The 27,287-nt window shown below is 43.6% G+C and overlaps 1 protein-coding gene across 1 annotated transcript in view; it reads right to left on the reverse strand.

Moving 5' to 3' along the window:
• Window positions 1-79: 79 nt before the first annotated feature.
• The window catches only part of dnah7 (dynein, axonemal, heavy chain 7), a 62,342-nt gene continuing 35,134 nt past the window's right edge, over window positions 80-27,287 (reverse strand). Inside the window, exons 41-66 of the mRNA XM_062402141.1 lie at window positions 26,835-27,285; window positions 26,377-26,622; window positions 25,854-26,083; window positions 25,405-25,735; window positions 24,965-25,311; window positions 24,488-24,668; window positions 23,160-23,345; window positions 21,082-21,245; window positions 19,416-19,570; window positions 17,366-17,556; window positions 15,482-15,615; window positions 15,030-15,365; window positions 14,769-14,895; window positions 14,408-14,602; window positions 12,657-12,749; window positions 12,111-12,287; window positions 11,754-11,915; window positions 11,440-11,640; window positions 11,069-11,230; window positions 10,357-10,542; window positions 9,236-9,373; window positions 6,373-6,603; window positions 5,057-5,209; window positions 3,774-3,951; window positions 2,980-3,083; window positions 80-679 (exon numbers count right to left, since the gene is read on the reverse strand). Coding sequence (XP_062258125.1) covers window positions 473-679; window positions 2,980-3,083; window positions 3,774-3,951; window positions 5,057-5,209; window positions 6,373-6,603; window positions 9,236-9,373; window positions 10,357-10,542; window positions 11,069-11,230; window positions 11,440-11,640; window positions 11,754-11,915; window positions 12,111-12,287; window positions 12,657-12,749; window positions 14,408-14,602; window positions 14,769-14,895; window positions 15,030-15,365; window positions 15,482-15,615; window positions 17,366-17,556; window positions 19,416-19,570; window positions 21,082-21,245; window positions 23,160-23,345; window positions 24,488-24,668; window positions 24,965-25,311; window positions 25,405-25,735; window positions 25,854-26,083; window positions 26,377-26,622; window positions 26,835-27,285 — 5,266 coding nt within the window. The 3' untranslated portion in view covers window positions 80-472. The remainder of the gene's footprint in view (window positions 680-2,979; window positions 3,084-3,773; window positions 3,952-5,056; window positions 5,210-6,372; window positions 6,604-9,235; window positions 9,374-10,356; window positions 10,543-11,068; window positions 11,231-11,439; window positions 11,641-11,753; window positions 11,916-12,110; window positions 12,288-12,656; window positions 12,750-14,407; window positions 14,603-14,768; window positions 14,896-15,029; window positions 15,366-15,481; window positions 15,616-17,365; window positions 17,557-19,415; window positions 19,571-21,081; window positions 21,246-23,159; window positions 23,346-24,487; window positions 24,669-24,964; window positions 25,312-25,404; window positions 25,736-25,853; window positions 26,084-26,376; window positions 26,623-26,834; window positions 27,286-27,287) is intronic.

Consider the following 27,287-nt stretch of genomic DNA (forward strand, 5'->3'; position numbering starts at 1 on the left):
ATGTTTACGAAAGATTGACACAGATATTGCGATATTACCCTGATTAAGTCTGAATGTGATGCTGCCATGTGATCACCACTTTCTGAGTCATAGACTGTTTCTAAAGTTGGATGACACGTCTCCACTTTGTCACACTATCCAGAGAAGTACTGATCGGGGGGGGGGGGGGGGGGTGGAGATGCTGAAGCGAGGATGTTTCATCACATCTTTAAAGCTCCAAATAACTCAAAACCAAAATTAGCCCTTGAATATCCATGTGATTAAAAACTACATTAAATGACAGAAACTATCTTTGATCAAAACTACTTAGTTTAGTACTATACATGTAATATTCTACAAAGTACTTCATAATAAAGTGCTGGTAGTACCAGACCTGGTGACCTAATGATTATGAGCCTGTGTGGCATTTGAATTCTTCTACTTGAAACTACGGAAGATGTGGGGACGTGAACAAAGTGTGACACCAAACGCTCTAGGAGCTGAGCTGGCAGAGCAGCGCCACCCCTCGTCGGATCCAGTGCTCGGCCGGCACGCTGGAGTTCAGCGTCATGGAGATGACGTAGTTGGTGGAGTGGCCCGTGGTGGACAGCGTGCCGCGCCGCTCGCTGGTCTTGTAGACAGGCGCCACGTAACACATCCTCTGGGGGACGTCCTGTCGCTTAATGGGCTTCAACCACATCTGAAAGAGAGAGAGAGAGGGGCGGTCATGATGTAACACGGTCAAATGATGGCCGCCATGTTCGCATACTCAATTAGTCACTCAGACAAATAGTCAGTGTCCGTTAGAGGCTGTTTACCTTTGAATATATTTCACTGATGGAATATTTAAACACTGTTCACAGTCTGATTCCAGGGGACGTTTTAAAGCATCTAGGGGTCAGGTCAACAGTTGTATATAAAGATGGACGACACAACAGCTATTCAAAGTGAAGCCAAAACATCGGGATTGCCCCCTGGTGGCTGGCTGCAGTATGGTGATAAACCCTATCTCCTCCATGTTAGTGGCCAAGCTAAAAAGTAAAAATACAGTCAATATGTTAAACCTCAAGTCTTGAATCTGAAACTGACTAATGCAATACTTCACTCAATCATGGAAGTGGAGACGTGTCGTCCATCTTTATTTACAGCCGCTGGTCGGGTCACAAAGCTTGAACGCAGCAACACGCAGGAAATTAACACGCATCTCGATTTCTTTTCCAGACATTAACTTACAAATTGCAAATGTGGGGACGTAAACTTCTAAAACAATAGATTCTCTTTGGACCATTAACAAGTCTTGGTTTATGCAAAAGGGATAAACTGGGCCACTCAAAAAACATCTTACACAAAACACCACAACAACAAACAAAAAACGTTTGTTGATTTGCAGCCAGAAAAGTCCTCTTTTAGTTCCATATCAGGCGTCTCTATGAGGATTTGCATTTCAAAGGCAGCCTCGGAAGCCACTGTTGGGTTTTTCCTCAACAAATAATAAACACATTTTTAATTAAGTTCCGGTCGTGTCAAAAAACTGATTCTGTTAATAACTTGCCCTGAAATGTTTGAATATTAAAAAAAAGTCACGCTTGTGCATTATTCATAACCATTTGAAGGCAAATTGAAGAGAGAACGAGGAAGAAGAAGAAAGAGGAAAACATCCCTCGCTCTTCACCTCTGGCACCGTGTTTCCATCACTCTGTCAGTCGACTTTTATAAACCATGTCAAACCCTGTTAATCAATATGAGGATGAAAGACGGAGCCATGCAAGCTTCCAACAGGCAGAGCGTCCAACTGCTGATGCTCTGTGAGGCGCTCCGAGGAAGAGGGGTCGTGAGCTTCGTCCTGAGTGGAGCTGCAGATACAACACTGAGGTTGTTGTTCAGTTTCTCATCAGAGACTCGTTTGTCTCCGATTTAACAACCAGCCGTGTGGTCGGAGATACAAAATCGAGCGACGTTATTATTATGCAATAGATGTGTTTTCCACCATTCACAACAAGTTATCTGTCAGTGAGGTTGAATAGCTGCCCACACTGATGTGGCAAAAAATAATGACATATAAAGTGCGATCCAACACATTCCTCCTCTTTTTCAAAAAAAACTAAGTAAAAAATTTACCAGCTCCAAAAATTATCAAAACAATGGAGTTTCTCAGAATCAATATTCGATACGGAGGCAAATGTGTGATTTTGTTTTTAAGGTAGAAATGTCTGTTTTCACTTTGAGAACAGCAGATGAGGAAAATTTGTTTTGTGGACTTGGAATAACAGATGATTAAGTTAAAGTGTCCCTTCCTTTACATTTTGATATGTGTTGCATAACTTTATAAACAACAGGAACATGGGATCAGGCTAAATTGAGTGACTTAAGTCTGATTATCAGGCTTCTTCCAGGAATTATTATATGATGCTATATAACTAAATGCTTCAAAACTCACTACCATTAAACCTGGTGGAAGGATACAGTTTGAATCAGGGAGGAACCCATATCATGTGTGTGGATCCGGATGAGAGAGCTGATCCAGGAAATTCAAGGATCTGGACTTAAGTGTAATTTGGTGGAGATCTAAATAAAATCTGGATCTAGTGAATTTAACTGTGATTTCATCAGGGGACTGTGTGAGCTCCATTGAGTGACACTCTATCTTATATCGGAAAAAGGTCTGTGAAGGTAAAAAGCACAAGCTCTGTGGTGAAGGGAGTTTCTCTCCTCCACAGTAACACTGCTCTCGGGGGGGTCAGGGTTCATGGTTAAGCTCCCGAAAGCCTTGCCAGTAGTCTAGCTAATACCTGGAATTCCGATATCATGTGACATCAAGATTTTCTGTGATTACATAAGGCACATCGAGCGGCTAGTCTGACACGCCCCCTAACGATGCCACGGAAAGTGAGAGCAGTAGTAGAATTGGTTGACTTATCACAACAGATTGGGCCAATCAGAGCAGACTGGGCTTTGTTCCATTCTGATCGGCCTTAACGATGTAGTGGGTGTGCCGCTCACCACAGGCAGGGGGTCATGCAGGACTTTAGGGTGGGACTCAGCGAGAAGTTTGGTCTTTCTGTCCCAGCGGGCGCCGTCCAAGAAGAGGCCGTGGATGTACACACCTGTAAACAAGAAGCAGTCAGTGTGGTGAGCGGAGTCGACCCACAACCTTCCACAACTGGCTCTTCCCACCGTCACCAAGCCCTTGTGACTCGAGCTGAAATGACCTTTTCATACAGCATGTGAACTCTCCTATTAAAATAGTCGGTATCACACAGCCAGATGCACAAACACACTGTCAGATTAGCAGTCTGGCAGTTCAGGCAGTGCTCTGAGTGTGACGGGGCCCCGGCTAGGCCCTGATTGAGGGGGAGACTTTGACTGAGATGAGCTGGAGGCACAGCGAGGGGCTGATGCAGGCGTTCGTGCAGAGGAGAAGCGTCGGCGGCTTTAGCGCTTTAACACCATCCTCGCTTTATTCTCCGCCACTCTCATTTTCAGTCGGCCTAGTGTCACTTCTCATCCGTTTCTCCTCTTCCACCCACTGCTAATCTGCCTCTTTTCTTTTCCTTTCTGTGTAGAAACCCTGTGTTCATCTCCTCCTGACGTCTCCATCCCTCTCAAAGTGCTCGATATCTCCTCCTATAGTCTTTTCTCTGCCGTCATTAAACTAGTGGATGGTTTGTTGAGTATTTCCTTTCAATAGCTGTCCTGAAATCCTCTGTTCACTATTAAACTACTGTCCTTCGTTCTCCATTAAACACCCTCGATCATGCTTTTATCCTCCCCCTCTCCCTCTAGTAGTATCCTACCATCCTTTGGGGGCAGTTTGTATTGTCTGTCGTCCAGGACCTCGAAGTCGAAGCCCAGCAAGTCAATGGGGACGGTGTGTTTCCTGGCGTAGTTCTGCTGACTGGCTGTGAGGAAGGCCTGGGTGAAGAAGAATCCTGATACCCAGAATACAGCAGGCGTACCATTATCATACCAGTCCTGGACAGAAGAACAGGGCAGAGACAGGAGTGACATTTACAACCAGACCGGCCAGAACAGAGTGGACACACTGGGTTTCAGAGGATGGAACTGAGCTCTGGGAAGGTTCACAGCTTTTGCATTTGTATATAATCAACAAAAAGTAAAAGACCCATGAACATATGGCTGAGCAAAGTGTTCAAACTTCTAAAAGCAGGCTCATTGTCGTCTCTTGGTTCCAAATCATTACTGAATGAATTATTAACATCACTTAACATACGTGCAAGTTCTTTTCCGTATAAAGAGGGTTTAAAGCACGAAGACTGGAAACGGGTTGAAAGGGTTACTGGTAAAGAGCTGGCTTATATTACATGTTAACAAATAGCTTGTACATTCAAACCATCAAACTTAGATCAGTATCTCAATGTGTGACGCTACTGTTATAGTGACGAGGTACAACGTGGGTCTCCAGTCTAGAAGTGAAGCAAAGAACATAAAGTTTGTTATATGAAACTAAGATTACTAACTAAGATCATGTTTTGGTAAAAAACTAACAACAAATTTTCTTAAAATGTGGAGGAAGAAAGAAAGTGAGCTGTTACGAAACACAGGACACACACATACACACACACACACACACACACTGGCTGCAGCAGTTCACTCTGCGGACTCACATGATAGGCCATGTGTGTCTGCATGTGCTTCCTGTACCGACGGTGAAGGGGTCTTGTGTAACTGTGAGTGTGACACAGCTTAAGGCAGGGTCACAGTCGACTATAAAGGACACTGTATGTGCTGAGGTGAACTTTTCCATGTGATACCAGCTCCTCACCTCCGATGCCTTTCAGCGAGGGAGGACAAAGACAAGCTGACCCTGAAGGAACAGCGTGATTAAGAGACCTCTCCTTTTCGAGGGTGAAAAAACAAAATTGAGGATCCGTTATAAACATTTTCCTCTCTTGTTTCCTACGCTCTAATCTTTTAAATTCATTCTCCTTTTTCAATTTCCCTTTTTCTTTTTCTATTTATACCTCCAGCGCCTCTTTTTTCAAGGTTATTAATTTGTCTCAGACAATCAGTTGTTGTGAATAACCTAAAACACCTCTTTGTTGTCAGATTTCAGCACCTGTAGGAACTTGAGTCGCTCCAGGAAGTCGTTGACGTAGCTTCCCAACGGCTTGAGGCTGGGGTAGGACTTCTTCATCCACATGCCTGGAATCCGACCCGTCAGGATGCTGCTGACTATGTCCTCCAGCTCTGCAGACATCACCACCAGCCCCTGCACACACACACACACACAAACACACACACACACACACGCACACACACACAAACACACACACACACAATTTAACATTTGTATCAGGAAATTCTGTTCTTGAGGTGGGGATGTCATATTCCGATGAATCCGGTGGACAACCCATAAACATTAGGCCTCCGGTCTCTGTCATGAAAATAAAGATCGATAAGAATACAGTATAGCTAATACAAATGAAAGTGAGAAATACTGTTTCAGCAATAAACAAAATATGGGTTCTCTTTAATTAACCAAGCACTAATCAAATCCATTTCCACACATACATTTCATTTCACTACAGTATTCAGCTCAGAGCTCCACTGTGCAGAGCGGCTCTATATGGCTGCAGATGATACTGCACAGTCTTTGGGCTTGGCTAAAGGAAGTGGTTAGAATACATAACAGCACTGCAGGAACGGAGATATTGTATCTTGCAGGGTGGGCTCATTTCTCCTCTCGGCTGCGGAGGAAAAGAACCCTTTCTGAAGAGAAGGTCAAAAGCAGCAGTTCACGATGTGAGGATTCACGTGGCTGCTTCAACACAGTCGTTCCCACAGGGTCAACAACAGCTCTGTGAAGCATTCGTTTATTTCTTTCTGACACAGCTCATTGCTTCTATCTTCACCGAGTGTGTTATCTAAACACAGGGTTTCTGAGACACAGGAGGAGGCTTTATCTCTGTACACTAGATAACGCTCACACATATCCCGAGAGTTTCCTATTAGAAAATGATCGTGTTAGATTAGTGTTGTGTTGAACGCTCACGCTATTTGATTTCTCAAGATGCATTACCAGAGTTTCCTCTGTAATCGTTTAGTAGAGGCGTGCCTCCACTGATGAAATATTGCTTACGCAGCACAGAAATGTAAAATCAATGATGATTCATCATTTGGCCCTCTCTGTTTAAAACAAACAGATTTTGTGTAATTACACTGCACAGGGTCATATATAATACTAAAACTACTTTTAATAAATGATTAGGATCACAGAGAGAGGGAGCCGCATTGTGAGGATTTCAATGTGAGCTATTAGACCTGATATGTCACATGTGTCACGTCACACATGTGGGCAAGAATTGTCATTAAATTTCACGCAGGGGAAACATCCCCCCCATCCCGACGGTCCATGTCCATGTCCGTCCGTACCTTAATGGCCTTCTGGATGTTGACGCAGGAGTCTCGGATGGTGTGAAGCAGGCTGTTGAAGCGGCCCATCTCCTGCACCAGCACCGTGTTCATGCTCTGGTTGTAGCTGGTGGGAAAGAGCCTCATCACCGCCTGCAGGTCGAAGTCTCCAGGCAGCTTGCTCAGGACGTCGGCCGCCACATCAAAGACCATGTCATCGGAGGATTTGGCGTCTCCGCTTGAAGAGCGGGTCTGATCAGAGAGACAGAGACACAGAGGACTGATGAGAGGGGGGGGGGGGGCGTGGCTCGGTTGATAGTTTCTAATTTCTTTTTATAATTGTCTTGGTCTTAATATATTGCTGTTCTTTGGTGGAGCCACTAACAAGCCTCGCGGATAAATTAAGTTTTTCTGATTGTGATTATCTTTGTGCTAGATTGATTAAGATTTTCTACTTTTAACACAAAGTGTCACAGAGAATCATAGTTTCATCAGTTATTTGACCTTTACAGGCGGCAGTGTAGGTGCTACTGCAACAAGAGACCGATTCCAGCAAGTTATATCTCAGCATTAAACAAACACTTTCATCAATAAGCTCATTTCAACAGCCTCAGCAGATGGAAAGCTTCGTAGCATTTCTACCCAATTTCCGAGACTATTATAATAACAATTCTAAAAATCACTCACCCTGCTTTCCTCTCATTCCAACTTGCACAATTTACCTATTCCATGCTCAGTCGGTAGCCAGCGTTAATGGATCATGATTGGCTAATGGCGTCGGGGTTACAGTAGTGGAATGACAAATAGCTGCTTCATCCCATTTGAAGCGTCTCCGTGTTTATCGGTCATTGAGACGGATGAGGCCGTATTAGATGCAAATAAAGTTCACACATGACTGAAGCTATTATTAATCTTGTTGAATGCGGAGGTTATGTGAATAAATGCCCAGACTCCGCTGGCCTCTAATTTTAACTTGAAGTCGAGAAGTGGCCGATGCCTGTGGAAATCATTTTCTATTTGTTTGTGGCGAGCCAATTCTGTAGCTGTCAAAATGCAGCCTCGCTGTATCCAAGGAGCCGAGAGAGACTCTGTACACACACACACACACACACACACACACACACACACACACACACACACACACACACACACACACACACACACACACACTCGTCTGGTGTTATATGTTGATCCCTCACACTTGTTTAATATCAACTTCAAGTCCCACAGGAGTTTAGACAATTTAAACTTTTGAGATTTGTTTTTGTTTTTGATAAGGGAGTTGCTGCGCTCTGTATCTTAAAATAAATAAATACATACTCGGATAAATAATAAATCTCTGTTCACTTTGCGGGAGAAGCCGCGCTTCTGTCATTTTCCAGTGCGCCTTGATGTGAAAACGCCTTAGATTCGATTTTACAGCACTGAGTGCAACCAGGAAGCTGTAAGATGTAATCCTCAGCAAGCTAACTTAGTCCTAACTCCACAGAGCGGAGACGTAATGATGTTGGATCAAGCTGATCCGCCACTGCCACTGTGAGTCTCTCTGTGTTTCTGCAGTGGGACTTTCTTGTTCTTTGAGAAATATCTTTTACAAGCAGCCGAAATATATATTTATATGTTCCACTTTAATTAATGCTGCATATTTTAGTGCAGCATTTAAGGCCGGGGACTCTGCCACCGACAGAGAGCCGAGGGAGGCGTGTTGACGCTCGGCTGTGTTTGTGTGAGGCCGTATTTCAGTGTCTAAGTAAATGTGATTTAATGCTTGTACTCCGGTTTATTTGCTTTGTGTGTACGCTCATGTCATGTATTTGCTGACTGAGAGTGTGATGAATGTTATCTACGATTTGAAAGTCTACCAACTGAGTAGTGACATTCCAGCTGAGCGTCTGGGAAGTCGGCCAACAGAGCCACTGGTTTGGTAAGCGACCAGGGCCTCTGGCACTGAAAAGCACTGAACTCTCCCCCCCCCCCCTCGCGCTCCCATGACAGGCCTCATGCCAAATATGTCTTGCCCAGTTTTATGGTCACAAACCTCGGGGTCATTCATTTGCAAATTGTATTAATTAATTCAGCATCATTGCCTTTATTGTTTGAGTGACATGGCATTCAAGTGTTACGATTAGTAACATTTAACTAAATAAAATAAAAAATAAAAAAACTTAAGCCATGTATTAAATGGTTATACTGTTTTCAACCTCTTTTGTAAAGAGATGGATTGAATCCTCATCAAAACTGGTGAGTGGTGGTAAAGAGTTTGGCTGAGTGATGAATATCTGAATCGTGTTTTCAGTTCATTCTGAAACATTAACTGTAATTGAAGATAGACGAGGCATCACCGCTTCCTCCCACCATCCAGAAGAGGAGCCAAAATATTCAAACGGATACAAACGTTGTCATCATGCGTATTTGGAGCCGGAGTCTGAACAGTTGGTGTTGGGGACGGAGCTGGTGAGGGACCCCCGATGCATGTGCTCAACCGAACATGAGTTAGTCTCAGACGTCATTGTGATGTTTCAAACCCATTTTGTTCAGCATCAAATAACTAATTCAAACCAAACATATATGGGGAATTTAACATATGAAAATTTCAGTGTGAAAACTACCTAAAATGAAAGAAAACCTATTTAAGAAAAAAATATTTCAGGTGAATTGTTTCCCTTAATTGGTCCATATTCCATCAACTGACATGCAGGCTGGGTTTATAACCTATACTGTGGTTGGCCACCAGGTGGCGATCAAGATGCTTTAGGTTCATCTTTACAACCTCTATTTTTGCCACAAAAGGTGTTAATTGTTAATTGTGACTGACTGGTGTACGTGTGCATGATTGCACTTGTTTCTACGTGCACAATCCCTGCTGTACCCTGGGTGCATTTACCTGTGTGAGCAGGATGCTGTCAAACAGCAGTTGTGTCTCGGCCTGATCCTTGGCTATATCTGCGTTGGCGTTCATTCCGAAAACTTCCGGCGACGGGTTGAGTGGCAACGACTTTGTGTATTCGATGTAGCTGTTGTACTGCAACAGAGATGCAGGGGAAGCAGAAGCAAGAGGACGATTTTTTAACGCAACACCACAAAATATCTCCAGTAATAACACTCTGTGAAAAACAAGTTGGCTCCTTAGACTGCTGACATTTATGATAATGACTATGTAAATGTGACTTCATGAATAAAAGATGTGGTTGGAGGGGGGTGAAGCACTGGAGAACAAAATGCCAAATAGTGGAGCGCGTCATAGATTGCACTTGTGTTAACAAATATATCAACCTTCACTGATCGTGGCTGCCTGCTGTGCCTTGTTACACACATTTCATCTCCTAATGACTTTTTAAAGGCAGCTCAACAACTTCGCTAAGCAACTGGGATTCCTGTGATACACTCAGTTTAAAAACAAACACATTAAAGTGAGTTAAACTTTTCTTGAGTTTTTTAAGGCAGTGAAGTTCCATGCTCAACAATTCTATAGAAATATAAGACCTCAGAACGGTCAGAGTATCTTGAATACAATAAAAACCTTTTTATCGACGCAAAGCACAGATCGCACATATCGGCTCCCAGTGTCTGTTGTCATCTCTATAAGCTAATAAATACTTGATTAGGCTCAGGAGGAGCGGAGCCACTTTCATCTTGTTTACAAAGGAGCATATCTTCTGACGACGTTATCCTCATACGTGCTCTCCGTCATTGACAATAAAGAAATACCTGCATTTCATAGATGATCAAAGTTAAAAAATAGGATGTTGTGGTGAATCTTCAGCCTGAATGTGGCTGAGTTAGTGAGATAGTGACGTGCCTTGAATCTGACCCTGTTTGAAACACTTTGCAAAGTCTCCCCAGGAAACAAATAGCATTTCCTAATCTTTCTAAAAATCATGTGGGTATTTATGTGGTTTCAGCCAAATCTAAGCTAAAGCTTTGATCTATCCAGAACCCTTCTCGAAGCTAAAACTAGTGTTTACTGCGATTTATAGTTATTTTCTTGGATTTTCTTTTTCTTACATCTCCCTCTGCCGGTGCATAGTAGAGCCCACTGGGATCAAACTTATAGTTGGGGTCCTCGTTGATCTCTGAAGTGTAGAAGATCGACAGGATCGTGCGCAGTGTCCGTCTGTCCCAGTCGTCTGTCACACGCCCGCCATAGTTGCACTCGCCGGTCATGTAGCGGAGAGCATCAAATGGCACTTCCTGCAGGAAACAAGAAATCAGGCCTTTTGCAGAGGAACCAATGAAAGGCCATGCGTTGGGGTTGCACCATGGGATGAACGACATGACAGCTCCCTAAAAGTGAAGTCAAAGTAACTTGATCGCCACCTGCTTGCTGACTGCAGTACAGGTCATAAACTCAACCTCCTCCATGTTATTGGACCGGACATGGACCAAAATGCTTTAGTCAGTTTAGTAAGTTCTTATTGCACTGATGCATGTACAACTGTTCATTTTCTCTGTAAGTTTAGTTCTAATTAACTTATTTGATGCAATAAAAGCAGGGTTAAATGCCAGGATATACAGTTGAGCCATCTTTTGTTCTTCACATACACTGTTTTACTGCCAGCATCTAAAGCTGAATAAACTAGAAACAGAAACCAAAAGACTTCCATCTCCCAAAATCCTGTCCCATCACCTACAGTTTCTTTATATTCACATTATAGAGATTACACTACACGTAATCACAGAAATGTAAGAATCATCCATGAAAGGAAGCACAACAAACCCGGTACTGTTCCAGGAACATGTGCAGCTGCTGTACTGAGATCCGCAGGTCGGTCTGATTGAACTCGTAAGGAATGTTCCAGCCCAAAGGTCCGAACTTCCTTCTCTCCTGGGTCAGGGCGTGGAAGAAACACAGGCCGTACAGCAGCTTCTTGAACACAGCCTGGTAGGTGGGTATACACAAGTGGAAGACATTTTTCGAACATAAACAGTGCTGGTTTATTTCATATTAGCACAGCTAAAACAACTGTCCTTTGAAAAGCACAGCAGGGGTGGTAAAAAAACACAACAGAGCCTAACCACCCGCTGATGTTAGCACGAAATATGTGCACAGCAAGCCATCTAGACACACACCCACGGACACACACTAACCGGTTTGCTGGAGCTGTCAAAAAACTCAGGGTCAGAGATGGGATCCATTAAGAATGAGCGTGCAATGTTGGCGCGGAGGCCCTTCGGTGCCTCGTTGGTCATCTTCACCCCATTCTGAAGCACAGCCACAGGGAAGGTAGGAGATGGGTAACTGGTCAGCCACAGCCTAAAGTCCGGGTGGGTTGAGTCCGGGTTCAGCGCCTGCTCACCGCCAAGAAGAACAAGTCAGTAGATGAGCATACTGGAGGAAACTGATTTGCACTTTCCCCTCTGGATATATAACCTGTTAATAGAAAGATTGTGTGAACTCTGACCTCACAGACTCTCTCCAACGTTGACATCCAGGAAGTGGCCAAGTGGCAGTTCTGCAGAACCACCCAGGTGCCCTCTTTAATGCCGGTCTCAATCATACGCATAGCAATAGGGCCCTGGCCTTGGCCCAGAGAGAGGGAGGTCAGCTTGTTGCCGGTAAAGCCCTGAGGGAAAACAAAAGACACAACCGCACACTTACTGTATGTAGCTGCGGTAAGGAGCCAAAATAATCTTCAGTGCTTTAAAGACCTGCCTTGGGAGCCAGGCAAATCTTGAAGATTACAATTTTCTATTTTCATTTTCAGTTTGTCCAAACAGAAGACCTCAAAGTTGCTGGATTCTCCCACGTGTCTCTGTACCTTTTCATCACCGAACTTGAGCAATGCAGCCATGGGGTCCGAGCCGGGGGAGAGGATGAAGATGAGGGGGGCAGAGCAGTGGCTATCGACGAAGGCGTTGCTCAGATTGAAGGGTGGCGTTTCAATAAAAGGACGACCCAGACTGTCGGAAACAAACTCCTGCACCATGGGAATAATCTGAAGGGGGAAATAATGAAATTAGCTTTTCCTTATTACCTGAAACAAGGTTGTAGTGTTTGGAAGACGATTTCTTAATTGAGGATAAGGTGAAGCCGGCTAGTAAAGAGTAACCCTTGAAACACCATGTAAATTACAGGCAGAGACAGTAAGTATCCATAGTTTTTCCCTTAGCTAAGTCGATCAATGACATTTTACTGTATTTAACACTTTTAATGGTATAAACCTGAGGTTAATTCATTTTACACCTTGCCCTCTTCAGACCCTGTCACAGAAACCCTTGTTGGGAGAATGTTAACGACTTAATAATGGAGATGTTGTGTCCAGAGAAGGTTCCACAATCTTTTCCAAAACACCACATGACCTAACCTTGTCTGGTCTGAGACAACGAATCACCAGCATCTTCTGAAACTGGCTCAGCTTCTCCTGCCACTCATCAGGGAACGGAGTCTGATGGGGATCCTGCAAACAAACACAACCCAGAATGAAATGATTCTGTACACAAAGAGGAATCACTTCATCCTCAACACTGGAGCACAATGCACAAATAGCCTGGCTCACTTTTATGACAATAATCTGCAAAGTGCATGAGGAGGAGCAACTTGTGGGTATATATATATATATAAACATATATGAAAAGGACAGAACTGAAGAAAATTGGAAACAGGTAGAAAAGGTGGGTACTAGGTCAGGGCAGTTGTCCAGAGAAAGGGAGCTAAGGAAACAGGAAGTTCTGGAATATTTTCCTCCAGGCTGTTTGATGAGAGACTTCTGGCTATGTGCGCTGGCAGTTGCTTTGAGATGGATACACCTATTTAGGATCTCCTGGGGATTCTCTGTGTGTAAGTGTGTGTAAGTGTGTGTGTGTGTGTGTGGGGGGGGTGGTGTGTGTTGGAGTGCTTGATTGAACAGCTGTTGTTACATCAAGATTAAATAAATGTGAATTCTACAACTGGAACAAACTAGATTTAATTAGATAGAAGTGTTATGGCTGATTCTGTTGATTATAAATCAAAGATGGTGTGTGTGTGTGAGTGTATGTGTGTGTGTCTATGTTTGTGTGTGTGTGTGTGTTTTGTGTGCGTGTGACAGCTAAGCGACGAGCATGTGTGCACCACACGTTGATTAAACAGCTGCTCTTGCATCTAGATTGCGTAGATGTGACTAACACAACAGAACAGTCAAGATTTAATTAGACCAAACTTCAATTTCAGATTTTCATAGTTCAGAGATGGACAGAGCGCGTATGTGCATCGTCTGTAACTGAAAGGAAAATAATGTTCTTCTCCCACTTCCTTTCTTCACCGTGTGTTTGTTCAACACGCTTTGTATAACAAACTGTTAAAACACATGAATTAAGACAAAGAAGCTGAAATTGAATATACACAAATAATTACAAGATATTATAAAATAAACTATGAGTAACTTAGTAATGATTCTAATTTAATTTAAATAGTCACACAACAATCAAACTCCCATGAGTGGACAATTCATGGTAGGTAGAGGCTGCAGGTGCTGGTAAAGTGTGGTTAAGATCATGAGTTTAACCACTGACGTCAACCATTGGTTTGCAAACCGTTGTTTTGAATTGCGTTTGGCTTTTTCGTCCAGCGCCATCTTGTTTTAATAAAGTTAATTTCACAAAATTAACGTCATGATTGCATGAAAGACCTGAGTGTCCATATGCAGTGTGAGGTGATCAGATCTGTGGTATAAATCTTTAGAATATGTTTTATAGACTATGGTCTTGTGGAACTCACAGAAGTAAAATGTTCTTGTCAGGGCTAATTGTGACCTAGTTCCAACCCTGCTCACCTTGCCAGCTATGTTAATATAGAGACTGACTACAATTACATTCTGGGAGCATTTACAAGTTTTCTACCCCGGCTAGTTCTCTTGGGCATTTTTATTTAATGGTGCCTTTCTCTACCTGCTGATTTCATGAATATGGCCATTAACCTTGCTTGTCTGGTGTCTTATCAGGTATTCAACCTTATGAATCTCCTTGAAGAGACAAAGGAAAGAAAGTAGATAATGTTTCCCACTTTGTCTTTTCCCAAAACATAAATACACACAACGCCCACAGACTAAACTAACCGCCCTGCTGCAGTGAGACTTACTGAGCTGTCGTAAACCGCCTTCCATTCGTTCCTGAGGCGAGCCATGTTGTGCCGCAGGCCGTTAAAACGCTCCATCTCGTCCAGGCGGCAGATTTCATCCCAAGACTTCTTGGGGAGCCAGGTGCAGGGATTGGAGTGGGGGTTGTCCAGGCCCACGCCACCTGTCAGAAGGAAGCGCCACTCCCGCTCATCCACCTACAAACATGAATTACTGCGATGAAGCTATTCAAACAGGTCCCAGAGCAGAGCATTTGCTGCCATTTGTGGGGGGGGGAACTAAAAAGTTTAAGCAAACAGCAATATTGTGTGTATTTTTAAATAAATGAATGTGAGAGTAATGAGAGTGTGTATATTTTCCTACCTGCTTATTTTGCATGAGCAGATTGACGCTGAGGCAGAAGGAAAAGAGCAGCTTATCCTTCTCGAATAATGAGCGGCACACGTTGACATATAGTGTGTAGGTAAAGTGGTCCCTCAGGATCTGTAGTCTGGAGGAGATACATATACCAGCATTTGAATCATCTTGTTCCAAACCAAACAGAATTAATGAGCTCCTCCACACTTGTTTAAGTGACTGGCAGGAACTAGTATTTGAGTATTTGCATTTGTCAGCCACGCTCACCTCCGCTCCACGTCGTCGCTCTTGGCCGAGCTGTCGATGGAGCTGATGAAGAGGTTAATAAACCAGGCGAGGGAGTATTGGTACATGGGCTCAATGTTAGCCAGGTCAGCAATGGAGAAGAACAAGATGGCCGAGTGCACGGCGATAGGTGTGTAGCCCATGCGGGTCTCATCAATCTTCCGCTCGGTCACCTCGGCCACGGCCTGCTTCTCTGTGATTTCGTTGGCCAGCACCTTGGAGCAGGAGAGGATCTTGACGGCCGTCTCGTCCTCCAGGATGTTGCCCTCAGAAGAGGAGAGCACCTCTAAGATTTCGTCCTCAATCTCCTTCAATTGTCTGTAACAAAAAAAAGATGCAGGACAAATGTAACAGGTCTGCAGTTTGCACTTGGAGGAAGGTGACCTCCTATTTTATTAGTTCTGGTGCGTAAAGAGGAATTATTTATACTGTACCTCTTGTTCTCTGCTCCCTGCAAGATGAGTGCCTGTTTCTCTTCCTCCAGATCGGGCCTCTCCCGGGCCACCACGATGCCCAGCAGCTGGTCCTCGATGCCTTCTGGGGTGATCATGAAGTTCAGAAGCGTCACCTGCGGCACAGAGGGTCCAGGATGCATAAAAATAGAATTTACAGGGAGGGGATTTAAGTGAGGTACTTTATACCTCCCCCACACACACACACACACTACCTCACACCTAATCAATTCTAATAACTACTCTGGTCTCTACAATGTACAGATAAATTAACTTTTGTCTTCTCTGTGAAAAGGTGTCACAAGCTTTTACCTCAGCCTTAGTCATCCTCCTTCGGACTTACCCAGAGGTTAAAAGCCTATATCTGCTATCTACTCTTTGCCCTAATAAACAAGTGCACTTTCTCTGGGGCCTAATTCCATTTCTATTGATGCCGCGGACACACTCAGCCGGTGGTAAAGACTTAGAGCCCATATAAATCTCCCATTTGTCCTTTTTCACACATACACCCTCCTTCTTTGCTTTCTTTGTCCCCCGAGCTCCATGAGCGCTGGTTTCCTTGATGCTTGCCTCTTACAAAAGACTTAAGCAAAAAGGGAAAAAAGGATTTAGCCAGATGTGAAAAATGAGTTGAATCTATATAATAGCCACCCATAAAGAGCAGATAGAAATGTGATCTTTGGAAATGCGTTCTAACCCCATGCCTCTCTGTAATGCAATTTCTTTAATACTCCTTTTCTTGGAATACTTTCTTGGGAGACTCCACCGAGGAGGCGGTGTAAGTGAATAATGATTCACCGTGTTGCCGGGGTAGAAATGTGCTGTCATTTGAGCAGTGTGATGCAATAAGAAAGACCCAACAAGTAGAGGTATCACTCATCTTCTAGTGGAAAGAAAGAGAAGGTTTTTTAGAGAAGAACTGACTTGTTCTTCATTATCAGAAAACTATTTGCTGGGTTAAAATTTCAAATCAAGACAACACAAACCAAACCTTGAATAAAATGTTAAACTCTCCGTCACACTCAGGTTTGTGTCGAGCAAATTTAGAGCTCTGCATGACATTCACACTTCGGTGATGATATAATGCTAGAAAATGTAGTTCCATCTTTAATCAATCACTTTGGATAGAGCAACAAACTAGGTTGCTTGCTAGTGCCAGGTGTGATGAACAGCAACAATAATATTATCATGAAGGCAGAGGAGAGTAAATGTCTGTGCAGGTTCCTGTGAGAGTCGGCAGTTTATGACTCCCGTCCCTTCCACTGGCAGCATGCAGCTCTGCTGGGGAAGAGACATCCATCCTGAGCTGTGCTGGGACTTAAGGGCACCTGTTCCATCTGTGTGGATGGGGGGGGGGAGGTGGCACAGGCAACTGCACCAGGCTCAGTACAACAATACAGACAACTGCTAAACACAACCATGGCATTTGTTTGAGTGTTATGATTAAAGGTGTTAGCGTCTATTTTGTGTGTGTGTGACTTTTGTAGGTTTGGACGGAGTTTGGTGACTTTATTTATAGATCCCTTTTAAACGTGCCTATTCTTTTGTGTCCTCACTTTATGGCATGAATATAATAAAGTTAGACCATCAGGGCTTTGGCTTTGATATGCATGTTAGGGTAGTACTGACAGGGTTGTTGCCCCATCCCTCTTGTCAAGATGAAGCAGGTCACATCGGTGTCAGGCCTTTATACAGCGATGCACAATACAGGAAGGAAATGATTGACTAAATATTTAAAAAAAATTGTTATTAGTATTAAAATAGTATTTTCAATGTTAATAACAAAAAATGTTTGTATAGCGTGAAGCGAGTGGGATGCTCTGTGATGCAGGAAATCTAGCAGTGCCTGAGGCAGTGTCTCTCTACCTTGACGGCAGTCTCAGGCAGGTAGTGAGGGTTGCGCAGCTTGGTGGTGATGTAGAAGCGAAAGTCAGGAGAATATTCAATGGTAGAGTCTCCCAGGCGGATGCACATGGTACCACCCTGTTTAAAAGTCTGTCTCAGCAGCAGAGGCTCCAGGATAGGGTCCAGCTCCTCGCCCACGTTCTCCAGCAGCACTGAAACAAAACAAAGAAAAACACGTTTCAATGGTTTTCTCTGACAAGTGGAGGCCGACTCATTTGCACTGAAACATTCACAAACAAATCTGGGAGCTGCAAACTCGACCACAGTTGTCTACTGTTGACTTACTCCGCCTCAACAGCTGAACCGCCGCACAAGTTCTTAAGTTCTCCAAATATTTTGCAGCCAGACGAGGCCGAGCTGATACCATTACTAACAATATCCTAATTTTAGCTTTGCTGTCTTTTAGCCCTTCTGAAGTAAAGTCTAAGGGTCGTCATACTTTAACTATAGTGTATTCTTCTCACCCAGCATTAGTTAGTTCATGTATTTACTCCGTATTTAATCCATATCTTTTTTAGCAAATAGCACCAATACACTTTAAACACACACATGTGTTTCTAAGGTCTCTCACTTTCTGTCATGTTCCGTCCTTCGGAGGAAACTTTGTGAATCTAGCTTGAAAAGTGCTCTTTAAAATAAATAGTTGTTACTCATGTTATTCATATAATAGGCATATGAGAACCCCCCCCCCCCTCCTAGGTTTTTGAGTGTGAGTATATACTGTGCAGCACATTACAGAGATATTCAAAGATTATAGAAGAATAAGCGTCAACTCTATTCAGCTCCCTGTGGTTGTCATTGCTTGCAGCCTCCGTGAACACACACGCACACATCAACGCCTTATTCTCATGACATCGTTATTAATGCAATTTCACATAAAGTATGATAATGCTGTTCTCGTGTTAAGTACACTGGTCCATCTATAACTAACATTATGCCTGAGTTAACTAAGAGGCAGTGACAGCTATGAAAGATAGCTTAAGCGAATCAGGGCATCTCCCCTCCAAATCGCTTTGGAGCATCATTTTGTATCGGTGCATCACATCAATACTGCTAATATTCCAGGAGATTAAACAGCACTTTACACTGTTTGATAAACACATGCCTAGCCTGAGGGATTTGGCTGGGAAACATTAGTTCAAATTGTGCTAAAAGAAATAATACAGGTCTAATAATCTGGGTTATAGGCTGCAAATTCAAACTGCAAGTAACTATAAAACTGTGAAATAAACGAACAGACTATGGAGGGGGAAACTAAACCCTCAGGGGACTATTTTGCACCCTCCAAGGACAAGCTACTCTCTGAACTGTTAGCCTTGCAGTCTGCCAGTAAGCAAAGACCCGACGGCTGGCTGAGTAGAGTCATTATTTAGATGTCTTTTTAATGGCTGTGGAGCTGTCTCTGTTTCTAACTCTAATTCCTGCCTTGCCCGTCCCTCTCCTACCTCCCACAAAACCCTATGAGAAGACAAAGGTATTTTTTCCACTCTTGGTTGTCACGATGTGGGCTTTTGTCTAGAAACGGTGTGAATGGGGTAAATACTGAAACCCGCTTATGGATCAAAAGGTCACATCCATGCGGTGGCACCGGGGACTGAAGTGCTGTTCCAGTTTATGAATAGAGAGAAATGTGTTTTTATAATAACAAGACACACAAACACACACACTGGAAAAAACAACACAAGGAATAGTCATGCCTATACATGTCAATTTGACCCTGCCGCTGGGAAAAGGAAAAAGCATAGCTGATTGCTCCTGGGCTTTTGTATGATTCATATGAGTTTGACATACTAATAGTGCACGAGGCTCACTGGAACACCTCACTCAGAAATATTGCTTATATGAATGTTTCCACTGCAGAACAGAGAACAAAGGAGAAAAACACCCTATGCAGAGCAATGATTAGTCACTGTGGTGAAGAGAGACCCCAACTGGCCGTAATAGAAACTGCAACCGTGTGGATGTGGCACCGACACAGGAAGCATCCTGCCAGAGAAGTACTCGCACTCACCTGGTGTGCCAAACTGGATGCAGTTCTCCAGAGTGCGTACAAAGTCGGCATCAGTCAGTTTGATAATATGCAGGCAGTTGGCCTTCTCCATGTTTTTCACCCACTTCTTTGCCTGGCCCTGGGGATCGATCATCAGAGGCCACCGCCTGGCATTGCTGCACACACACACACACACAGACACACACACACACACACACACACACACACACACACACACACACACACACACACACACACACACACACACACACACACACACACGCTTGTAAGCAATTCTGTGACTGTTAAGCGTAACACATCACCACAGTAGGGGGGACGTTGGAGGACAAGCACTGCGATGTGGAGAGCAGCTCAGGGGTGTACGTCTACTCTCAGTACATTTAGACAGATCCCAGTTGGAGAGCACACCGGGGGCCATAGTATTGTGATTAAAAAGCAATGTTGCTGCTTCATTTACACAAACAAGCAGATGTCTTGTCATGTTTTCTTCCCTACATTTAAAGGTTGAATCAGACAATGTCACAAGGCTTCACAAGGCCTCACCAGTTGCGTTACAAAGTTCTGTCAGTGAATGTTTATCTGGATATCAATATTAGGATATTAATCCGATTGAGGCAATAACCTGAATAGGACAATCCCATGTAAACCCCATTTTCTGATTACCTTAACATGAATAAGGTCATATTAAGACATGTGAAGTAATATTACCTTAGTTGCATCATGTAGATATGAACACAATTTACTCGCATTATCTAAAAAATTTAAATAAAAAGGAGCATATTTCAGGTAATGATTTTAAAACTGGCAAGATAACATCAGAATTAATGGTGAAGTGGACTTAATGTTGTGAGTCTTAATCGTGCTATGTCCTGTAAGATGTAAAGGGGAATATGAATGGAAAATGCTAGCAGCACATGGAAATATTGGTGTCCTTGTAAACTTAGTCAGTGTTTAATTTTAAATTTTAGCTGGGCTGATTGATATTGGGAACTCTCTTCATGGTGTCAGCTGACCAAAACACGCTTGAGCTTATACTATAGGCTTTAAGAGTGAGTGGAAAGTGAAGTTGCACAAAAATTATAAAGCAGCCATCCGTTTCAATAAAGAAAATTCATGCTCATAGAAAAAAAAAAGGTAAAATCGCTTTGCCTCTATTTCAGAAGCATTTTGCAGGTGCACAACAAAACCCAAGGTGCTGCGATTGTGCAAAGTGCATTTTAACTATTTTTGTGCGCAATCATGTGATTTGAAGATGCTTTCCAATTCTTTTGCAATTTAAGTAAATTTTTATGCACTGCTCTGTTCAGCTTTGTAGTGTAGGAATATAAACATTTTCTATCGAGACCGGCTGTCAGCAATATTAAATGACTCAGATCATGAGCAGAAGAGAAGTTGCATTAACCCTCTGGAGTCTGCAATCACGCCCACATAATAAAATCATGTGATGTGTTGTGCATGTTCTGGATTTATGTTGATACACGATGTCAAAGTGTAAAATGAATTGTCTTGTCATATATATGTTGTGCAGGAAGATGACATTGGCAAGGTTAAAATTTTTTATGTGGTATATCAAGGCAATATTAAAAGCATTCAAAAATAGCTGGGGGTTAATTTATTAATCTATTAAAGATACATTAAACACTATGTCAGCCATGACAACACTCACGAGATGATGATGCCGTTGTCGATGGAGAAGCTGTCTGACGGTAGTCCGGCGATGGTCCACGCACGAATCTTGACTGGATCGCCCAGCGAGCTCAGTAGAGACATGTTGGGGGAGCAGGGGATCTTGTTAATCTGACAAAGATTCATCCACTTGTTTGTCTGATCCTGTAGAGAAGCACATTTACGGCTTATGACTTCATCTTAACTTCACTACATTGGCAGCATCAAACAAATAAGAGCATGTGCCGATGAAAAGTTCAGCTGTTTACAAAAATGTCGACATATCTATCTCACAATTCCAAAATTCCTGGTCTGTCTTTATGTTTCTAGCATATCTCGAGAACTATTAATTTTACCAGCTTCACACTTGACATGGGTATCGATAAGAGTCTAATAAAGTGCATTGTCACATTTGGTGTGGTTTTGACGATATGTTCAATATCGATAAACTTTGCATTCAGAGGGGACCAGCAGCAACTGGGATTCATCAACGTAAGTGATGTTTCGATTACAACAGCAGCTCATTGATCTTTGCCTGGACGCCTCCGTCTGCAGCTGGATATATGACATCCTGACATGTAGGCCCCAGGTGGTGAGAATTGGCAGTCACATCTCCCTCCCAACCGATCCTCAACACAGGCGCACCTCAGGCCTGTGTGCTCAGCCTCCTCCTGTATTTCCTGGTCACCCACGAGCACAGCTCCAATACCATCATTATGTTCACCGACGATGTGACCATCCTGGGCCTCCTCACACCCAACAACAGGGCTGCCGACAGAGAGGAGCTGACGTCACCGACGAGCCGGTGCAGGGCAAACAACCTCTCTCTCAATGTCAGCAAAACGAAGGAGATGATTGTGGAGTACGGAAGACAGCAGGGAGGAGAGAACAGCCGCAAATCACTGCAGAGAGTGGTAAAGGCGGCACAACACTCAGACAGTCACCCAGTCATCCAGGACATTTACCACCAGCGGTGTCTGCGGTAGGCACACAACATCATCAAGGAGCACAGCCATCCAGCACGCAGACTGTTCCCTGATTACCATCTGGCAGACGCTGTTTCTACCATCAGTCCATCAGCTTCCTGAACTTGCAGTCGACTGACTAACAACCCTCTGCACATCGTTTTTCCTGCCTATTTGCACTTTATCTGGAAAATGTGAACTGATACACGCACACACATGTGCAATAACTATTCACACACACGGTTAAAGTCCTTACTTCATTCGCAACGAATTTCAAACTGCACCTTTGAATGTATAGTCTTAGTTTTGTATTGGACTTGTTTGCTTTTATTTGTATTTTAATATAACTATGACCTATTACCTATTGTCCATCACCTTTTGTTGTACTGTTGACCCTGTGTTAACTGCATATGAGTGTTCATACCAACAAGTGTGTTCACTACAACGGCAACGACAACTAACTCTCCAGTTCAGGGCTCTGTGTACTGAGTCGAGCTTCAGGTTCCTGCAGTAGGTCTTCACTTGCAACAGCTCGATCACTGGAGGTCACTTGTACAGTTTCAGAAAGAAAACTGCAACCAGTATTAGCACAGGCCAAGAAAACAGACAAATAACAAACGGGCAGGCTTAGGAGGGGCATTGCAGTAGCTGTTAAAATACTGGATATGTACACAACCAAACTTAAAGAGAGTAATTACAAAGGTATGAAAATAAGCAAACAACACACACACAAACACACACACAGTAGCACATAGTCATGTCCTTGGATGATAAAAATAACCAATTTACTCCCATCCTTTGTGTTTTCCAGCAGCACAATGTGAGGTGCATGTGACACAGAACAGAGTATTACCTTTAAACAGTCTCACACAGAGCTGCTTCTCAGCACATTATAGGATATCATCAATGATTCTTCATGTGTGCACCAGATTCACTGCACCATGACGTGAAGAAAATTATTAAAGAGGTGCTGAATTGTTTGACACAATATTACAGTCAACGGTAGATTAAATCAACACCAATACTTAATTTTATAAACGATTATGGTCAATATAGAGATATTGTGATGGCCGTAAACTACCTGCATTCACACAGTATTTGTCCTTTGGCGTACCTGTCTGTAGCTGGAGGTGAAGGCTCCCAGGTAAGCCACTATGCCTGCTGAGATAAGGATATCCCCCGTCAGGTTATTGTAGAGCTCTTTGAGATTAAAGGCCATTTCACTCCAGCGGGTCTTCTCCCCACCCAGCCCTCCAATCAGCTGCTCCGCTCGCTCAAGCTTCTTCCTGCACAGATCCACCTGAGAGATACAATCAAAAGAGAATTACATGAATGTGTTGTTGCCCTGTGGTCAATTTTTTCCCAGGTCAAGGAACTGAACCAAGGTCGTGGTAGCTGCAGGAAGTTTGAAGTCACACTTTAAACTCTGAAGAGTAGAACTGCTCTCCCACCAAATAAGGCTGTGTGAATAAGCCCTTTTACTTCAAGTCTTGAAGACAGCTGGCACCCCTAATAGAGGATGACCTCATTAATGTGTTATTATTCGAATAATTTTGCGTTTAAATCCTTCAGTTATGTTGTAAGGGGTGGGGGGTGGGGTCATTGGGGATCATTGAGGGAGCATCTGCTTTTTCTAATTTTCAATCTGTTTGGAAATGAGACGCACCAAATCCTCATTGCTCTTCTTTTGCCTGTTTGATACAGGTCAGTGAACTGACAACAAACCAAGGCTCTATCAGCGTAAGAGCCCACATGGACCTTGTAAAAGAGTTTGCAATCAATTAAGTTTTCCAGAGTGGTTGCCAGTTTGTGTGTAGTGCTACCTGGTTCATGCGAAAATGTGAATATGTTCCTGAATGCTCCTGGTCACAGAACATTTCAGATAATTAGAGTTTTGTGTGTGTTAAAAAAGGAACATTTGCCAATTTTGGAAGTTTGTAAATTGAACACCTTAGTTTGTTATATCTTTGGAATCATATAACACACTTTCTAGTGTAATCTGTACACATGTCACAGTAGCTAAATGCCAAGTTGGATATATATGAATGGACATGGCATAGTACTTGTAAATTACGCTACATGTGGATAGTTGGTTTTGAGCCAGCTTTACACTGTAGGGAATAAAGAGTAATTGATTCACATAGACAGCTTATTAAATAAACATTTCCATGGAGAAAAATGAGAACTGTATAATACTTGGTTCAACTAAGTGAAAGGAAGAAGACAGATATGTGTTGTGTAGACATGACTGCTGTGATTTGTTAAATGAATCAAACTCAGTTTCGATCTGGAGGGAAACAAGAAATCGCACCGTGTCCTCTTTTTTCCTTTTACCTGTTTAATACAGGTCCCAGTTTTGTTACCGTGGACCTCACCCTTGAGACCCGTAACACACACACACACACACACACACACACACACGCACGCACAAAAAGCACGAACCTGATTCTCCAGGTCAGCTTTCTTGTTTTTATTAGCGTTCAATGTTTCTTGAAGCTTCGCAAGCTTATCTTGGACTTCTTTGAGCGCAGCCTGTTTTTTGTGCAGGCTCTCCATGGCCACCTTCATTTTCCCCTCAGCCTGGGCCAGCTTCTCCTTCTTCGGAGCCACCACCTTGGCCACTCTGACGGAAACATGAGACATTCTTTACAAAGTTTGTGTGAACCACGAATGAAAAGAACATAGTGACAACATTATCAATCATTCAATATGTTTAAATTGATCTGATTCTGATCATTTATCTGGGACAGTAATATTTTTCAGCTAAAACATAGACTGTAGGTTTCAGAAATTGAAGCAGCATTTAAACCAGGATAATAATGATGTAAACATTTCCCTTGAATCGGATTTTGATTTGACTTGTTTCATGAATCATTTTGAGCCACCTGAGAAACCCAGAAGGAGATGAACGTTTCTTACTTGTCATACTTGTCCATGGCACAAACCCACTTACACATCCCTTCAGCTGCAGCGGATGCAGTTCGAATCTTCTCGGGTACAAAGTCTGAGTTGGTGATGTACTTGCTGCGGATGATGGCGATGAGATTTTGTGGGATGTTGTCCTTGTCGTACTCGTGGAGGCTCTGGAGAAATCTCATATCCCCCAGGAGCTTTTTGGCCGGGCCCCAGAAGTCCTCGACCTTTTTACCAGAGCCCGAAGGGTCTGGCACACGATCTGGCTTGATGCCTTTGAGGATGCAGATTGCTTCCATCACCAGCTTGACAGCTGTGGGGGGGCTTTTCATGGACTTTATCACTGTGATATCCTAAAAAATAAAAAAATAAACACATTATTTGACTCTACCGCCAACTGAAAGCACAATATCTTACATTAGGAACAAACATGATTCTATTATAACCTGAGTAGTGAGAGTATTCAACGCAGCCAGAGCCGACTCCAGGATGGGCATGGCTACGGCCAGGTCGGCATCACAGTCGTCCTTGATGGCCTTGGCAGCCATGGCTTGCTGGTTGGCCTCTGCCTCGTCCACCTTCACCACCTTCTCGGTCTCAGCCACCTCCACAGACTCGTGCTCAATTACCACCATCATCTCATCAACCTCTTTGCTTGCCACTAGTAGCTGTGGCTTCAGGGCCTCCAGCTCCACTTGCATGGTGGCCACCTCATTTGCTGCTGACTCTAGTTTCTCCAGGCCCACCTCATAGCGATGTTTCAGCTTCATCACCTCCCTTGGCAACGCAAAGAAAGAGATAAGATTCAATCAATTCTTATTCGCCATGTTTCTTTATTCTTTGGGGTTCATGTCTGAAAACGGCTTTGCAGAACCTTCTAAATCTCAACCCTTACGCTCTTTTTGTTTTCAGCAGGGCTTTGAAGGTGGAAATGAGCTCCAGGTATGAGGTTGGTGTGACGTAATTGTGGCGCTGCAGCTCAGTCAAGAAGCGCGTTGACAACTCAATAGTTGAGGTGTGAAAGCTCTTGCACATGTTAATGCAGCCTTCTCGCGACTCGTCTGTCATCTCAACATCCTCCAGGAAGCGACAGGCCACTGCCTGCAGAGCATCCTCGGGCCAGGTCTGACAAGGAGGGAAATATTCTTTACAGCCAATCATACAAACTGTGTATTTCATTCTCTGCTACAGCTCTTTCGGATTGAGCGTCTGAGCTGTGATCAGTGAAACGTAATTGGAAGATAATTTTTACATATTCTTAGGATTAGGGTCTTACAGGTGTCATGCTCTTCTGCTGTGATGAGGCACTAACAGTCAAGAATATGCCGGTATACCATCCCTATTTTGATTAGCTATCCGGTGCATCTAGTTGGGAGACCAACGATGATGGGGAACTCATGCATCATACATACACCCACCTGGAACCAGTTAATGGTGCAGCAGTTAATGAGGGCAGGGAAGCGTCTCAGGCGGTTCCTAAAGGCGTCTCCGATGGGACTCATGGCCAACACCACATGCAGCTGAGTGCGACAGCGCTCGACGAACATGTTGAAAAGGGACAAGGGGCTGCAATCCGTTTGCTTGTCCCGGTCACGCTGGCGGTCCAGCGTGCGCATTCGCTCGCAGATTTCCTGCTTCTCATCAACTGCAAACAGGCTAGGGACCTGGAGAGAAGCAAAGCAAAACAAGACGAAACAGTAGTCATCATTCTATTATTGCATCCATACATTCATCCATCTTTCCAAAATGTTCTCCACCAATATTTACTTCTTTCTAAATGTTATCTACTTCAACTCATTCATTAATCTATCGATAAACATTGAAACGTCTTTTGATCCATCATAACTTTTCCTGTGTCCTCGCCCACCCACTTTACCTCACCCGTGTTGAGCAGGTTACCGATGTCCTCCAGGAATGACTCCATTTTGATTTGTGTGTCTGTGAAAAGAAACACGCCGTGGGCTTCACCCTGTGTGGACTTCCTCATTATCAGCTTCAGGTCGTTGTGCCATTCCGTGGTTCCGTAAGTCTTGGAGATCTCCACCTGGAAAAGCTCTGCCTCTGCCATGTAGGCAGCCAAGCGGGTGAGAGACTGGCGCCCACTCCCACCAACGCCCACCAGCAGGGCGTGTCCACCTGGCTGCTTGAGGATGCGGGAGATGCGGCACACGTGTTCGATGGCAAAACGAAAGAGCACCAGATTCATCGGTGCCTTGCTGATGTTGTTGAATTCCTCCAGGTGGGACTCCACCACCTGTCGGAGCTGGTCAAGGTTCCGCACCTCACGGTAGTTGCGGTCCTCGCCCTTGAGGTCGTGAAAGTCACAAAA

This window comes from Platichthys flesus, chromosome 13, assembly GCF_949316205.1.
Source record: "Platichthys flesus chromosome 13, fPlaFle2.1, whole genome shotgun sequence".
In the NCBI taxonomy this organism is placed as follows: domain Eukaryota; kingdom Metazoa; phylum Chordata; class Actinopteri; order Pleuronectiformes; family Pleuronectidae; genus Platichthys; species Platichthys flesus.